Below are 17,203 nucleotides of genomic sequence, written 5' to 3'. Positions count from 1 at the left end.
TGTGTGTTAAATTACATACAAAAATACGTAATTGATTCCATTGGGAACTATAAATAGTGGAATTAGACATGATATATGTACTCACATCAGTTTATTAAAGTCCCTTCCTTCTCTTCATATTTTGTTTTTCTATTGCACACTAAGCTTTGAAATAACATATATCCATTATGACCACCGCTACCTCCTCGCTTTGCCATTCCCTCGCTTCCACGGGCACGAAGGCTAGTGCAACCACCAGAATTGTTAGCTCTGCAAAGGTGTCAGTATCTTCTACCCCCATGGTTGGTGTTAAGGCATGCATCACTAAAAGAGTTGGGAGTTGCAGTTGTTGCAACTGCTGCAAATGTGATGCTTGCTAGCAATGCAATGGCTGTTGAAGTCTTGCTTGGAGGTGATGATGGTTCATTGGCATTTGTTCCCAGTGTAATCTATGTGGCCCCAGGAGAGAAAATTACCTTTAACAACAATGCCGGCTTTCCCCACAATGTCATTGTTTCGATCCCCACCTACGTGGCAAACGTCCATTGGTAGGAGTCTCCACTTTATTCGTTTAATCAACAGGGCTAAAGCTCAATTTGCAATACCATGGATCAATGTACAGGCTCATTAACTCATGTGTCAAAGGCTGAACCTTAGCCACATGGCTTGCCACTAACGTACATTAATTTATATTCAGATTCGTTTCTTATCAAAGAGATAATTATCAATTGAGAGTTATATTCAATTACAATTACTTAAGCTACAAGAATACTTGAGCTACAATGAGTCTTTACTCTACCTATATAAATACCAAACTATTTTTCATACAGAACTACGTTCTTGAGACTTGATCCCATTGATAATTTGGGTACGTAGGCAACCGAAAGGTACAGTCTCATCATTCACTCAATCACTATCACTTTTCTCACTACTTTTCTACGTTATTCACCTCTTTCGTCATCACTTAGTGTTTTGATCATATTTGGTCGAAATATAATTGGCATCGTCTGCGGTTCTTATTCAAAATTGACGATCACGTTCTACAAAAGTTATGACGAATACTCGATGAGCCAAAGTTCTCGATGCACTTACTGACGATCATCGCGAATGTGAGGTTCAAGGTCAACCTAGCGGTATCGGACTACTCCCTCTTATTCCTTTTCAACACTCGATTGCATGCGACCCGGCTACCGTTCCACCGATGTACCAAATTATTCGGCATGAAGTTATTGCCTCTGACGATTCTTCGTCATCTATTATAGATAATGTCAACCATATGTCTTGAGAAACACTTCTTCAAAAGTGCACGAGTGTACGACAAACATAACAACTACTACAAACGTCGTCTGACACAAACCATTCCTCTCAAAGATGATGTTGTATCTGTCACACCACAATGTAACACACGCTAATGACATCGTAGCATGTGGGATTGTTTACGTGGTGAGGATGAGAATCACGTTGTTCACAATGTACGTCATCCACGAGTTCTCAAAAATGGTATTGTATCTGTCACACCACAATGTAACACACGCCAATAACATAGTTGCGTGTGGGATCATTTAAGTGGTGATGATTAGATTCTCGTTGTTCGCAATGGTTACCCACGAGTTCAAGACAATAAATATGGACTTCGCAATGGTTACTTTTCACAAATCTTAGCAAAGCGTATCTAATTCATATGTGTCCATTGTCATTTGATAGTGACGATGGTCGTCTCATATTATTTGTTAGTACGGCTCTTATATCAGCTGAATGGAGGCATTCTTGCTTTGAGAAAATTGCATTGGCCTTGTTTCATGTTGTCAAACGTTTTAAGCTTATTTCAAAGAAGGAATAGTCAAAGTTTATACTTATCGAATATCTGTGGATCGAGTCGTAGAATGGAAAAGTTATCTTAGCGCTTACAACATTGTCTCTAACACTCATACAGGTAAAAAGAGACAAACTTTGGTTTCGCTAATGGCTGATTTTCTTATTGATGATATTCCTATGTCGAACGCATTACTCGATGAGAAACACGTCGATCCCTAATTGTCATTACCTCCCGGGGGCGATGACTTGAAATACTTATCGGATATATCAACTGATTGTTAGATTTACACTGATAGTTTGCATAATAAGTCTGGCTCCGATCTTGGTTTTATCATATTGAAGCTGAATGAAGACATAGTTGGGATGTCTCTACGTTTGGGTTTCAACGCTTTACATAATATGTCCGAGTATGAAATTGTCATTTGCGGTATACGCACAACTCTTTCGCTGGCGGCGACTAAGTTAGTCGCTAGCCACTTTGAATAATAATATGCAGCACGCGACGATAGAATGGATGTTTATTTGGACTTAGTTCAACAAATTGCATGAAATTTTACATCTATCAGTATTGTATAGTATCCACGTTATGATGTAAGGCATCCTGATTCTATCGTATACTTATCCATGGAAAATCAAGTCATCACTGTCACGACAACACTAGATTAACCACTTATGTTGTCAGATGATTCCAACGAGCTTGACACTGATAATGTCTCGATATCTACCGATGACGATCATGCAGCTGACGATGCTCCAGAATTCCTGATTACCAAAAACTTTATCGTAGCGGCACAAGTCTCATTCCTATCCTTCGTTGTTTGGGTAGAATGAACGATTTACTAGACCTTGAAGAAATTCATTCAGGACTATGTGAACACCACTCTCGGGGGCGAAGTCTCGCTCACATAGCAATGACCCAATGGTATTGGTGGCCATACATGCCAAAGGATGTTAAGCGTTTGTCCGAGAAGTGTATGCCTTGTCAAAAATATAATATATGATATGGGTCAAACTTCCCGTGATGAAGCGTCATCCAATCCTTAAACCTTGGTCATTAGCAAAATGGGGCCTTGACATTGTTGATTTATTTTCGAGATCCCCGGTAGTGTTCGTTTCTTGCTCGTCGTAACAAATTATTTTACTAAGTGAACGGACAAAATAGACAAGTTGAACAAAAAACCGGACAAAAATTTGTTAGTCTGTTTTCAGTTCAATAGTTTCTTTTTCGTTATTATCTTTGCACTTTTCGCAGTAGTTTAGCATTTATTTAGCTGTTATTCATTCATGTGTGAATTCCACTTCCATGACTTTGCTGCTTTACACATCACTTTCCTTGAGACTTTGAAAATTCTTATTTCGTAAACTGAAATTTGTTTAGAGTTACAATATATCTCGAATTAATTTGACCATGGTTAGCAAGAAGTAACAAGCTGCACAGAAGCAACTCTTTTTTTTATTTTTATGCCAATTGGTAGATACTCGTCAACTTATAAAAAAAGTGTCAACTACTCAAACTCAACCACTAGAACATGACAAAAATAAGGTGTTTTAAGATTTGGTTATCAACTTCCAACTTCAGTTTCTAGTTGCACCATATATACTTCATTTCCAGAGTGACCAACTTTATGGTTCTTAATTTTTCATTTCATACTATTGTTCGTCTACCACTTTAAAATCATTTTGTTTGTCTACCACTTTGCAAATCTTTGTGTTCGTTCTTTTTTCTTACGATTTTTCTTTACATTTTTCTCTCTTCTTTGCCATATGAACTTTGTTCGCATGCCAAAGATGGGGCGGTGTTTTGACCCACCTACGTGGCAAACGTCCATTGGTAGGAATCTCCATTTTATTCGTTTAATCAACAGGGCTAAAGCCCAATTTGCAATACCATGGATCAATGTACAGGCTCATTAACTCATGTGTTAAAGGCTGAACCTTAGCCACATGGCTTGCCACTAACGTACATTAATTTATGTCCAAATTCGTTTCTTATCAAAGAGATAATTATCAATTAAGAGTTATATTCAATTACAATTACTTAAGCTACAAGAATACTTGAGCTACAAGGAGTCTTTACTTTACCTATATAAATACCATCATTCACTCAATCACCATCACTTTTCTGACTACTCTTCTACGTTATTCACCTCTTTCGTCATCACTTAATGTTTTGATCATATTTGGTCGAAACAATCATGTTTGTTGAGGATGAGGTTCCAGAAGGAGTTGATGCTTCAAAGATCTCCATGCCTGAGGAGGACTTACTTAATGCACCCTGCAAGACATATACCGTGAGCTTGGATGCAAAGGGAACTTACAATTTCTATTGCTCACCTCACCAGGGAGCTGGTATGGTTGGCAAAGTGACTGTTAATTAAGTTATGAAGACCTTGTAAGAGATGTCATATTTTTTTACTACTCGATCTATATAAGTTGTAGGTTTCATTGTTTGGAGTAGTAGAGTTAGGCATATTGAGGGCTGAGGGAATAGATGGAGATGCTTTCAAATACTTGTAATTGCAGTTACTTCATCTGAAATTGTAGATTTCGTTGTGCATATGATAAGCTAAGCCTTCATCCTTAGATATATATTATAGCTATACCCTCTTGGCTCTATTTTTCAAGGCTTCACAGAGTCTCCAATTTGTTGTAAACTATAATACTAATTACGAAAAAAAAATCCAAATTCTTAGATATATATTATAGCTATACCCTCACCAATCTATTTTTTGGAGCACTCACATAAACTCCAGTTTTTTTTTTCTAAACTCTATTACTAATTACGAACAAGTAGGATATAAATAAAGAACTAATCCCATCTAGAGTTTCACAGAGTCTCCAACTTTTCCTAAACAATATAGCTAATTACGGGAAAAAAAAGAGACAAAAAATTAAATTGCTAATAACAATAGTTTCAGCCAAAAACGATTTTTTTAAAACTCTTAAGCCACAAAAAATAGTTTTCACACTAATCACATGTGAAGTTTAACATAATAAAGTTTCTTTCTAGAAAATGACAATAAAACTATGAAAGAATAAAAGAAAAAATAAATGGAGTTGCTTGAACATTTACATTATGCATTTGTTAACCACACATGTGAATGAGACAAAAGGAAAAAAAAAAGTAAACTAATCATAAAATAAGTAACAGTACAGGTGTACACCTAAAACAAATAAAATTGTATTGTATGCACTATATATATGGGCCTAACGAATAAAGTTGGATCAATTTGATGTATCATCTACTGTGGAATTTAGACATTTAGTCATAGTTAAGGATTTCAAAAACTACAATTCCAGCAACAATAATTACGACATATTCCAATTAAATTTCTAAATTTTATAATTTCCAAATTTAGCGGAATAACGAGATTCAATTAAAGCGGACGTTGGCTTAAATAAATTATATAACTATTGATTTAGTTAAAGTGAACGTTGGGCTTAAATAAATTTTATACTAAACCAAAACAAATTACATGTGGAAAACTAAATTATACAAAAAATAACATTATAAAATATATAATAGAAAATGAAAAAAAAAAATAATGGCAAACCAATAATGACAAATATTTTAAAATATATATAGTACTGTATAAAACTAACGTCAAAGAACAATTAACGGGAAATAGAAAACTAGATGCAAATGCATCGAACTAGCCTCAAATAATATTTAACGGAAAATCAAAAATTGGATACATATGCAAGTATTAAACTAATCTTAAAAAGTAATTAATGGACAATCGGAATATAGATACAACTGCATTAAACTAACCCCAAAGAATAATTAACGGGAAATCAAAACTTGGATATAAATACATCAAAATAACATCAAAAAATAATTGTCAGGAAATCGGAAACTGGATTCAAATGCATTGAACTAACCCTCAGAGATTAAATTAATGGAAAATCGGAAAATGGATGCAACTATATTGAACTAACGTAAAAAAAAATTAACTATAATTTGGAAACAGGATGCAAATGCATGAAACTAATCTTAAAAAATAATTAACGGAAAATCAGAAACCGGATGCAACTACACTGAACTAATTTCAAAAAATAAATTGGATGCAAATGCATTGAACTAACCTCAAGAAATAATTAACGACAAATCAGAAACTGGATGCAAATTCATTGAACTAACCTCAAACAATAATTAATGGGAAATCAGAAAGTAGATGCAAATGCAACCTCATCGAATAATAAACGAGAAATCGAAAACTGAATGCAAATGTATTAAACTAATCTCAAAGAATGATTAACGGGAAATCGAAAACTAGATGCAAATGCATTGAACTGATCTCAAAGAACAATTAACAGGAAATTGAAAATTGGATGCAAATGCATTAAACTAGCTACAAAGAATAATTAACAAGAAATCGGAAACTGGATGCAACTACATTGAACTAGTTAATCTCAAAAAATAAATAACAAAAAATAAGAAACTGAATGCAAATACATTGAACTAACCTCAAAATATAGTTGTGTTATATGTTGTGGGAATGTCTCGATAAATATATATAGTTTTGCATTTAAAACGGTGTTTATCTTATCTTTTTTTTATGATTGGGAACACTTTGCTATTCGAGTAGCTTCAATATGAACTTCGTTTTATTAAACAATCTTACAAACCTTCAATCAAACTTCTATTATTAAATAACAAAATAAAGTTGAAAGGTTTTATCAATGGTGAGTTATTTTTTTTTACTAGAGAGTACAGTACGTGGGGGTTTCATGTTATAAGAAATTTGGATGAGTGATCAATACAATATTTATATATAATAGTTCTACATATATAGTTGCATATATTTTTCAGAATAATTAATGTGACAGGACCCGTTCATAGATAATCTTTAAAGATCCCACATAGTGAGTCAGGTATAATTTAAAGAATAATTAACGGAAAATCGAGAACTGGATAATCTTTGATGATCCCATAGAGTAAATCAAGCATAATTTATTTTTATGTCATGTTTGCAAAGACACTACAGATGGATCAGTAAAACGTTGGTATTATACACCACATTGGATAATTAAAAGGAAATTGAAAACTGGATTCAAATACATTGAACTGAGCTCAAAGAGTAATTAACGGAAAATAAAAAACTTTATGCAAATACAATAAACTAAACTTAAAAAGTAATTAATTAGAAATCGGAAACTGACTGCAACTGCATTATACTAACGTCAGAGAATAACTAACGGAAAATTAGAAATTGGATGCAAATCCTTAAAAAATATTTAACGGAAAATCGGAAACAATATGCAAAAATGCATCAAACAAACCTCAAATAATAATTAACAGGGAATCGGAAACTGGATGCAAATTCATTGAATTAACCTCAAAAAATAATTATAAGGAAATAAAAAATCGAATGCAACGACATTGAACTAACCTCGTAGAATAATTGATGGGAAATCAGAAATCGGGATAAAATTGCATCGAACTAACCTCAAAACATAAATAATAAGAAATTATAAACTAGATGTAGATGTATTGAACTAACCTCAAAGAGTTATTAATGAGAAATCGAAAACTAGATGCAAATATAATAAACTAATCTAAAGATTAATTAATGAAACATCGAAAAATGGATGCAACTGTACTGAACTAACCTCAATGAATAATTAACAGGAAATCATAAATTTGATGCAACTGCATTGAACAAATAAACCTCAAAAAACTAATTAACAAAAAATCGAAAATTTGCTGCAAATGTATTGAACTAACCTCAAAGAACAATTAACGGGAAATCGGAAATTGGATGCAACTGCATTGAACTAACCTCAAATAATAATTAATCGAAAATCGAAAACTGGATGTAACTGCATTAAACTAAAATCATAGATTAACTAATTAGCCGGGAAATCAGAAATTGGATGCAATATCCTTGATGAATATTTAACGAAAAATCGGGAACGGGATGCAAATGCATTGAAATAACCTCAAAGAATAGTTAACTGAAAATCGGAAACCGGATGTAACTACATCGAACTACCCTCAAAGCATAAATAACTGGAAATTGGAATCTAGATGAGAACTAACCTCGAGAAATAATTAACCGAAAATCATAAACTGGTTGCAGATGTATTGAACTAACCTCAAAGAGTAATTAACAGGGAATTGAAACCTGAATACAAATGCAATGAACTAATCTCAAAGAGTAATTAACGAGATATTGAAAACTAGATGCAACTGTACTGAATTAACCTTAATGAATAATTAACGGGAAATCAGAAACTTGATACAACTACATTGAATTAACCTCAAAGAGTAATTAACGAAACAATGAAAACTAGATGCAACTGCATTGAATTAATCTTAATGAATAATTAACGGGAAATCAGAAACTTAATACAACTATATTGAATTAACCTCAAAGAATAATTAATAGGAAATCGAAAACTGGATGCAACTACATTAAACTATCATCAAAGAATAATTAACGTAAAATCAGAAACTTGATACAAATGCATTGAACTAACCCCGAAACATAGTTGTATTATATGTACGCAGGGAGAATATAATATCTCGATAAGTATAGTTTTGCATTTTAAGTAGTGTTTATTACAATTCTTTTATTATGATTGAGAATGTCTTATTATTCAAGTAGTTTTAATATCATCTTCGCCACATTGGGCATTTTCACAAAATTTCAATAAAACTTCTATTATTAAATAACCTAACAACAAAAATATGTCGATGAGTTTTATCAAGGTTTGGTACTTTCTTTTTATAGAGAGTGGCGAAAGAAAATTGAATGAGTGATTAATATAATTTCCATATCTCATAATTGTGCACAGTTGCTAATATTATTTAGAATAATTTAATATAACAACAGCCGTTCGTAGGACGGGTTCGAAAGCTAGTATATATCTTATGCGTGACCTAAAACTTGTTTTAGTTATTTGTCACAATCAATAAGCATTTCTTCAAACATAAAAAGAACACCAAAACAAAATTTGGTCCTTATTATATTAGATATTTTTGAAACAAATACAAAATATAAATAACAAAAAATCATAAATAACTAATAGAAAATATTAGGATTGAAATAGAAAAAATGAGAACACAATAATTTAAAAAGCAAATATGGACCTTGCCTATTTTCGTCCGACTTTAGAAAACGCAAACCTTCGATTTTGATCTTGAGCCTTCTTCCTAAGTTTGGTTGTGTGTGGCTTCAACTTGAAACGAAGAAGGGCGAGCTTCAACCTTGAAAGGAATATGGTGAGAGGAATAGGTGAATAGCAAAGCTCGACTCTTTTATCTATTTAAATTTTCTAGTATACAAACCAAATGAGAAAAAATTAGAGAGAGTGGAGAGTGAAACCCTTCGTTGGTGGTTTTTTGGAGTATTTCTAAAACACGCAAACTGTCTAAATTGTCCAGTTCAAAGAATTCGAATTACGTACGTAGTTTGAATTTGGGGAGGTGATATTAATTTGAGAATAGACGAAAGAGAATTAAACAAATGTAAGGAGGTATTTCTAATTATTAGCATCTCCTCTTTTTTTAGGAACCACTAATATTGTTTTGGTTGGAAAATAGAACGATATGGTGAAGAAAGAGAATATACGCGAGCTTTATATATATATATATATATATATATATATATATAGATTAATTAAATTCTTTAATATGGAGTACAGTCCAATCTGCAACAATTACATGGAGGTGGGGGAAGTATACAAAGTCCAACTCCACTTTCTCTAACCACATCTAATAGAACAAAGAAAATATCCCTCATAGATATGATTACTCTTAAAACCTAAGGCAGCGATCATTGCATTCCAAGAAACATAATTCTTGTCAGGAACCAACAAGCTTCATCACGAATAACCAGTAATCAAAGTAGTCCATGAAACTACATCTCGCTACTTCAATTGCAATATCAACACATACAACAAGTTTTAACAACTTCTAATTGACAATTTACCAATTAATTGAGAAATCAAATAACCTCTAATAAGAAGCTTGTAAATGGAAGAATTGAAGAAGGACAAGTTAAGCCATGGGTTCAGTGGAAGTGGCTATCAGGTGGGATCAATTGGGGTCTTTAGAAAATGAGCTACTTGAGAAAAAAAAAGTGGAGAGAGAGAGAATTTTGAGTTTGGCAAGAGATGAGAGATTGGAGAGAAGAGGGCAGTCAGAGGAACACTACGTCAGCCAACATTAACAACAGCAGTGCTGCCATCACATTTGAAGCACCAAACAAGACCTAAACCTACTAACTCATTTGTTTCTCGGGCCCTAAATCCATCGTTTAGGCCTTCAAAATCACGTTTTTGACGTTTCTAATCAAACATGGGCTCCTCCATGTCTTTCCGATTTTGTGGCCCGTTGATATATGCATTAGAAACTGATATAGTTTGAGAGTCTTGTACATTGTAACAATTAACAATGATCTTCTTTGCACTTGAAACACAAAATACACGCAGTAACGCATACACAATCCAGGAAATTGTTCAATCTACAAGCTATTAAACATGTGATGTGGTACATTAGGATGGTCTTTATTTTGGTTGATCCATACACATTCCTAATTAAGAAGGAAAATGATAACAGCCGCGCGTATAGCTAGCTACATCTATCCAAAATTTGCCAAGAGTCCACGGTCCACCATTGATATAGGGCTTGCTTGAAGGGATCTTCTAATCCTCGGGGCTGCAAGAAGTTTCTTATTAATCTTTGTATTAGAAATTTCATAATGGGGAGCAGAGACAGCCAATTTCCTGTTGCCATTTGAGGTCTAGAGGTCTAGGGCGTCAATAAGTTACTGATCTCATTTAAAAACAGACTTGGCAATCAAAATAAAATAAAATCAAGAGTATCACTTTTGGGGCATGCGCGTACCCTATGGTATGAACTATGAAGGCCCAAAACTCCACAAGATGAAGTTTCCCTTGCAAAATGAGCTCATGATGAAGTGGCAAAAAGATAGTTGAATGATATAGTTCAAATTAAGTTTGAGAAGACAGATGGATTGAGCAGCTCTTCATCTCGGTGCCACAGCCATGAAGGAAGGTAAACATTGACAAAATGCATCAAAATGTAAACTTGCATAACATGGTAATCAACATTAAACGAAATTGAGTAAAAACAATTGATACCCATTGATGAATTTTAACATGAAAATCATTCAAACCATAAAATCAGTAATAAAAAAAAGGGATGAATATTAATTATTACCTTTTTGAGGGCTTTAACTTCGGCGACGGTTTTGGTATCAAGAGCTCCCAAATTATCTCTGATCGCTTTCACGAGCAATTCTTCTCATTCCCTCCACAAGGTATGAAGCATCACAAATTTCAGTAATCACAGGAGATATTTTATCTAATTCCTCGACATGACTAGAACTAAGAGAACGCCTCTGCGGCTTATGCGAATGCTTCAGATTTCAGTATTTTCTCATGCACAATTCCATTACAAAACTTAGAAGTAGATTGCTTGAGATATATAGTTTATCTTATGCTCTGCTACTGTAATTGTGTAGACTTGGTTGTGTACAGTGGATTGGTCTTTAATATCCCAATCCTAGGCAATCCACCAATCCACAGGCGCTTTTGAGTACAGAGAAACATAATGCCAGAAAGATTCTGAGATCTAGCACTTTACACTCTTCTAGTTGAAAAAAAAAAACCTTACACAATACCTTCAGCAGTGTCATCATGGTGCATCAAAAAAAAAAAAAAAAACAGTGTCATCATGACTTTCAAATCGTGGACTTCCAAATGTAGCGCTTCATTATATGGGAATTGGGAGACTCCAATAGGAACTCCGAGAGAAGCTAGAATGCATTAGAAGAGTACTGTTAATCCGTATATATAATACAGGAACTTATGACACCCATCAAGAAAATAACCAACCTTCAGAGATTGTCTTCTTGTTACATAGTTGGCAGATGTCAATAATTTTTCATACAGCTCGAAGAACTGTTAAAAAAGCAAAAGAAAAAAATGTGATCTAAAATGAACTGTTAAAAAAGGAAAAGAAAAAAATGTGATCTAAAAACATGACATAAAAGAAAGTGAAGAAACCAACAGAATTAATATCCTTTCTCCCTGTTTAAGCAATACAAATAAAAGACAGACAGAGGCTTGGCAGTTATCACTTGGTCACGTAGAGGTTTTTCAAACCGCTAGGATGGAACTTATGGAAGGCATAGATTAGGTAAAAACTTGCCCGGAAATTTCTTTGCTGAGAACTCTGTGAATGATCGAGCACTCAAGCAGCCTTCACTTAACTGACAAGTAACATGCATGGATGATGCATCCTTCTATTTTCCAATCCTAACATGTCTAATCTTCACAACAACATTTAATAACACAAAGCATTGACATTCCCAACAGCATTTAGGGTCAACAAAAACTTTCTCGAACCAGAATTTACATGACGAAGAAAAAGATACAAACAAAATCAGAAATTAAAAACCAAACCTCTTCATGCCTAGTAATAGAAACTCGGATGCTGCAGTTTCGTGCCTAGTAAGCAAATTCTCCGGTGTTTGTTTCAAATATGAATTCCAAAGGAAAAAAAATCTAAGGGGTGTTTGGATCCCATTTATTTATTGCTAAAAAGTGTTTATTAGTAGTGAAAAAATATTTTTTGAAAAAATAAATGTGTTTGGTCTCTATTTAAAAAAAAAAAAAAGTTTTTCATCCAAAAAATACTTTTTGGTCCCAAAAAGGCAAAAACTAGTTTTATGATAATTAGGTAAAACTTGTTTTTCAAGTTAAAAAACTATTTTTCTTTGAGGGAAACAAGGCTCAAGGCAAATGAATTGCTCGGATGTTTTAGACTTTAGTACTTTAGGCCGCGATATGTCGAAATATATCGAGAAATATAGTGTGAAATCTAATTTGATAAAATAACTTTTAAGAAAAATCACAACCAAACACGTTTATTCAAAAATTGTTTTTAGAATAAATATTTTTTCATAAAAATGTTTTTTAAGAAAAAATGAAACCCAAAAGAAAAAATGAGACCCAAACACCCACTAAGAGTTTTCTTAATTTTGAAACTTATTTATAGTCAAACATCAAAATTGTAGGTCAAAAAAATAACTGACCTTAAAGGTAGCAAAAGCATCAGAAGCAACATCAAAATTGGGAAGCTCAACATATTTGAAGAACAACTCAAAGTTTGTTGAATCCAATATATATCTGAAAAAAGTCTTTTACTTTAATAATGGGGACTTCTAAGGGGCGATTTTAGGGTTTAAGTTTTTTACTTTAAAAAACAGAAAAATCATGCAAAATACACAAGTTTTTAGGGTGTTAGAAGCCAAAAACCCTAGCACACCAGTTAGGGTTTGCAATGAGGGAGATGAAACTAATCACAAAACGCTAATGAGTGAGGATGAAGTTATGGATTTTGTTAAGTCTGTATTACTAAAGAAGTATGTAGTTGGTTCTCTGGAGAGATTTAAGAAAAGGCTAGACCTAGAAAAATTCGGATCTGTTGATAGCCCTGCACTTAATGAAGAAAACCGAAACATCAAGGAAAAGACTCTGGAAATAGTGTTAGGTATTCATGAAGGAGTATAAGAAGAGAAAAAAAGGATTTGGAAACATCAGAAGAGGAAAAGCACATGAAACAAGATGGAAACTTTATGGCCAAGCAAGATGGGAATCCTACTGCAAAGGAAACCACTACTGATACTAACGAGAAGGGGGACGAGGTGCATATTACTGGAGAGTCAAGCAATAAAAGCACATGGGCTGAAGTGATAGGGAAAATGGGCTATTGGAAAAGAAGAACTGGTTTATGTGCCGCCAACCATTGTCAATGGTAAGCCAATCATCCATGTTAAAAGCTCGCAATTCTCTGCATACAACAAAAAATTCGAGAACTTGGTGATTGGCTCTTTTGTGGGGAAGAGACTAAACTACAACTATGTTAAGGAGATAGTTAGCAGAACTTGGAGACTAAAGAACTTCGTAATGAAACCTTATGGAGACACAATGTTTACGTTCCAGTTTGCAGTTTGAGAAGGAGGATGATCGCAAGGCAGTTTTGAATGTTGGTTCTTTTCATATTGCAAGCAAGTTGTTTGTATTAAGGCCTTAGAAACTTTTTGTGGAAGCCGAAACAAGAGAGTTAAAAACAATTCCAATATGGGTGGTTGTCAAAGGTTTGCCAATGGAGATGTGGAATAAGGATGGGTTCAGTCAAGTGGGGGAGTGCCATTGGAGTTACCCATGTTCACTGATCGGCTTACAGAGAATATGGTGAGAACTGCGTATGCAAGGGTGTGCATAGAAATTGATCTAAAGTGCCCATATCCAGATGACATTCCAGTGGTGCTAGACCAAAGAGGAGTTTACAAGGTATCATTCGAGTATAACTGAAAACCTCTTTGTTGCAGCATGTGTAATGTATTTGGGCATACTGATCAAAGTTGCCCAAAGAAACCGAAGGCAGAGAGGGAGATGAACAAAGTATGGCTTAAAAAAGAAGGAACGGTTGAAGATGTCAACAAGAACTGCGAGGCTCGGGGTGAACAGAAAGAATCTAATATAGCAGAAAAGGGTACAGAGCAAGAAGTGCAAGAAGTACTGTCTGTTGAAGATGATAAAGGCTAGGAATCCCCAAATCGAAAGCACACTTGTAGAGTAAAGACCAGTCACTGAAGCTAAAGGGAAAGACGAGCAGTCACAGAAAGCAAAGGAGCTACAAGTGGAACTACATAGCATAAGAACAGCTTAGAAACTGAAGTTAATGTCAGACAATAACAAAGCTTACAGCATGGGGACAACATATTCAAGCAACTTGTCAGTAGTTCAGAAGAGAATGAAGAGAGGGTAGTAGGTGCGACTATGAGTACCTCTGCAAGGAAAAATGATGCGGCCAAAGGTACAACTTCTGATGCAAGGATGTTATTAAAAGAAGGTACCAAAAGTGGTGTCTTGACCCATTCTCATCCCTTTAAATGATTAATTTAGCATGCTGGAACATGAGAGGGTTTAACCAAACCTTTAAACATGTGGAAGTTAAAGATTTGATTCACAAGTATGATGTAAGTCTGATGGGGGGTTGATTGAAACTCGGGTGAAGCATAACATGATGGATGACATAGTTAATAAATGTGGCTATCAATGGCAAGGTGTCAATAACTATACCTTCAGTGAGTTGGGGAAGATTTGGGTCTGTTAGGATCCTAAAAGGTGTTTTGTGTCTAATGTGCAAGTAGATTATCAATGCATCACCATGGAAGTAATAACTACTACTAGTAAAGACTTCATTGTTACTATTATATATGCAAGTACTGACAACATTTCTAGAAGGAGCTTGTGGAGTAGAATAATTGATTTGTCATGCACTATAAAAACAAAACCATGGATTCTTCTCAGTGACTATAACTCAATCTTGAATTCTCAAGAAAGAGTTGGAGGGTCTAATGTGAGGCCTTTTCATTTTGTTGATCTCTTAAACTGTGTGACAAGTGCAAGCTTGGTTGATATTAAATACAGAGGGAACTTTATGATATGGTCAAATAGGCAAGATAATAGAATATGTAGTCAGGTGGACAGAGTAATGGGAAATGATGAATGGATTCGGGAGTTCAGTGAGTATGAGGCTGATTTTCTGAACCCAGGTGCCACCTGATCCGATCATTCAGCCATGGTGGTCTTTCAGTTAAAAAGAGGAATCAGAAGAGAAAGGGATTCAAGTTATTTAACTACAGGGTCAAGGAGGATGGGTTTATGCAAGTAGTGGACAAAGCATGGGTAGAGGCAGTCGTGGGGAATCCAATGTATACATTTATGAAGAAACTAAAGCATGTTAAGGTAGCACTAATAGATTGGAATAAAGAGAAGATAGGAAATGTAAACAAAAGGGTTGTGGAAACTAAGCGAGAACTAGATGAATTGCAAACAACCTTACAAGCTGACCCTTTGAATGCTATTATTATCAGCTCTGAAAGAGTGGCCCTTACAAAGTATGTTCAAGCTTCTAAATTTGAAGAGGAATTCCAACTGCAGAAATCAAGGGATCAGACCATAGTACTTGGAGACAATAACACGAACTACTTCTTTAAATCTGTACAAGCAAGGAGAGTCATGAACAGAGAATTACTTGTGTGAAAGATATGAATGGGAAGTTACTAGATGATGTAAATGATATTGGAAGCGAATGTGTAGAATTCTATAAAGCTCTATATGGACCAGACCACCTCCAAAATCTAGATTTCTCCATTTTCAATGTTATGCCACCAAAGCAACATATTTCTGATGCCATGAAGGAGGACCTTGTTGATGAAATATCAAGGAATGAAATCATTCAAGCCTTATCGAACATAAGCAGTGACAAAGCACTGGGGAGTGATGGTTTTTCCTCTCTATTCTTCAAGTCAACATGGAAAATCATTGGTGAGGACTTTATTAAAGCCAATAAAAATTTCTTTACTTCTGGTAGGATGCTTCAAGAAGTTAATCCTACTTGCATTACCTTAGTTCCTAAAAATGTTAGCCCATCTTCATTATGTGACTATAGACATATTGCTTGTTGTGGAGTCATATTGAAATGTATTACAAAGATACTAACCAACAAGATGAAAGATTTCATACCTATAGTAGTTGCAGATGATCAATTAGCCTTTATTTCAGGAAGAAGCATTCAGGATAATATCATCTTATCACACGAACTACTTCATAATTATCACAGAACTAGCCATGCGCCCGACTTGTGGTCGGGCCTGCTATTTTAAAACTTATTATGTCTGGGCCTGTTAATTTTCAGGCTAAAGTATTTTGGTTGATGTATTTACTGCAAAAGCGCATTTGTATAATGAACACGCGGTAACAATTTATCGTCAGTTGTTTGACACTTCGAGTTATTCAGAATTTCAGACAGAAAGTGGGGCCAAATGCATCTTTTCATTAGAAGAGGGTCACTTTTTATGTGCTTAATGCATAAGCCTATTTTTGTATGATGAACAGGTGGTAACATTTTCTATTTTATTCTGTTGGATCATGTTATAAACCTACCAAGATAAAATCTGATGCAATGGAATTACAAAATGAAGCAAGACATCTAATATTTCACAAAATCAAAATTACAAAACTTGCATTGAAACATAGTTGAGAGAACAACCATACTTGCTTGTCAACCACAGCGAACAAACATTAGCAAATGAGCTGCCTTGTTTGCTTGTTGACCACTATAAATCAACTTCCTCAAAACCACCCGTTAGCAATTTACACTATCTTAATAAGTTTCCATAACCAATTCTCCTTACTGGTAACATGTGCCATCTCAAGCGTATGACCCATATCTCTGCCATGGAATTAGTAAGATTGCGAAAGTTTTACCTACGCCCTGCACTTTCCAATGCATCTCTCATCCCAATACTGATACCTACACAATTAGATGTAGCAACAACCATCAAGATGCGTTGATAGTTTT

The 17,203-nt window shown here is 34.5% G+C and overlaps 1 protein-coding gene, 1 long non-coding RNA gene and 1 pseudogene across 2 annotated transcripts; 2 read left to right on the top strand and 1 right to left on the bottom strand.

The window, feature by feature from the left end:
* Positions 1–167: 167 nt before the first annotated feature.
* LOC147517786 (plastocyanin pseudogene) lies at positions 168–4,372 on the top strand (annotated as a pseudogene).
* A 5,761-nt stretch (positions 4,373–10,133) lies between these two features.
* LOC147517785 (uncharacterized) lies at positions 10,134–12,321 on the bottom strand. Its single transcript, XR_015213943.1, has 4 exons — positions 12,232–12,321; positions 11,662–11,727; positions 10,985–11,582; positions 10,134–10,459 (listed from the first exon to the last, which is right to left on the bottom strand). It is a non-coding gene; the product is annotated as an uncharacterized LOC147517785 (long non-coding RNA).
* Positions 12,322–15,004: 2,683 nt separating this feature from the next.
* On the top strand, positions 15,005–15,882 carry LOC147517784 (uncharacterized). Its single transcript, XM_086593707.1, has 2 exons — positions 15,005–15,392; positions 15,434–15,882. Exons 1-2 carry the CDS (start codon positions 15,005–15,007, stop codon positions 15,880–15,882), a joined length of 837 nt encoding a protein of 278 aa, XP_086449833.1.
* Positions 15,883–17,203: the final 1,321 nt, after the last annotated feature.

This window comes from Coptis chinensis, chromosome 2, assembly GCF_015680905.1.
Source record: "Coptis chinensis isolate HL-2020 chromosome 2, ASM1568090v1, whole genome shotgun sequence".
NCBI lineage: Eukaryota > Viridiplantae > Streptophyta > Magnoliopsida > Ranunculales > Ranunculaceae > Coptis > Coptis chinensis.
Note: the sequence above shows the minus strand (reverse complement) of the source record. Positions and strands in the feature narration are given on the sequence as shown.

Excerpts from the sequence above, each read along its gene's own strand:
- LOC147517784 (XM_086593707.1), top strand. The coding sequence starts at position 15,005 with ATGGAAGTAATAACTACTACTAGTAAAGACTTCATTGTTACTATTATA. Across the intron at positions 15,393-15,433 it reads GGCTGATTTTCTGAACCCAG|TTAAAAAGAGGAATCAGAAG; the intron begins GTGCCACCTGAT and ends GTGGTCTTTCAG.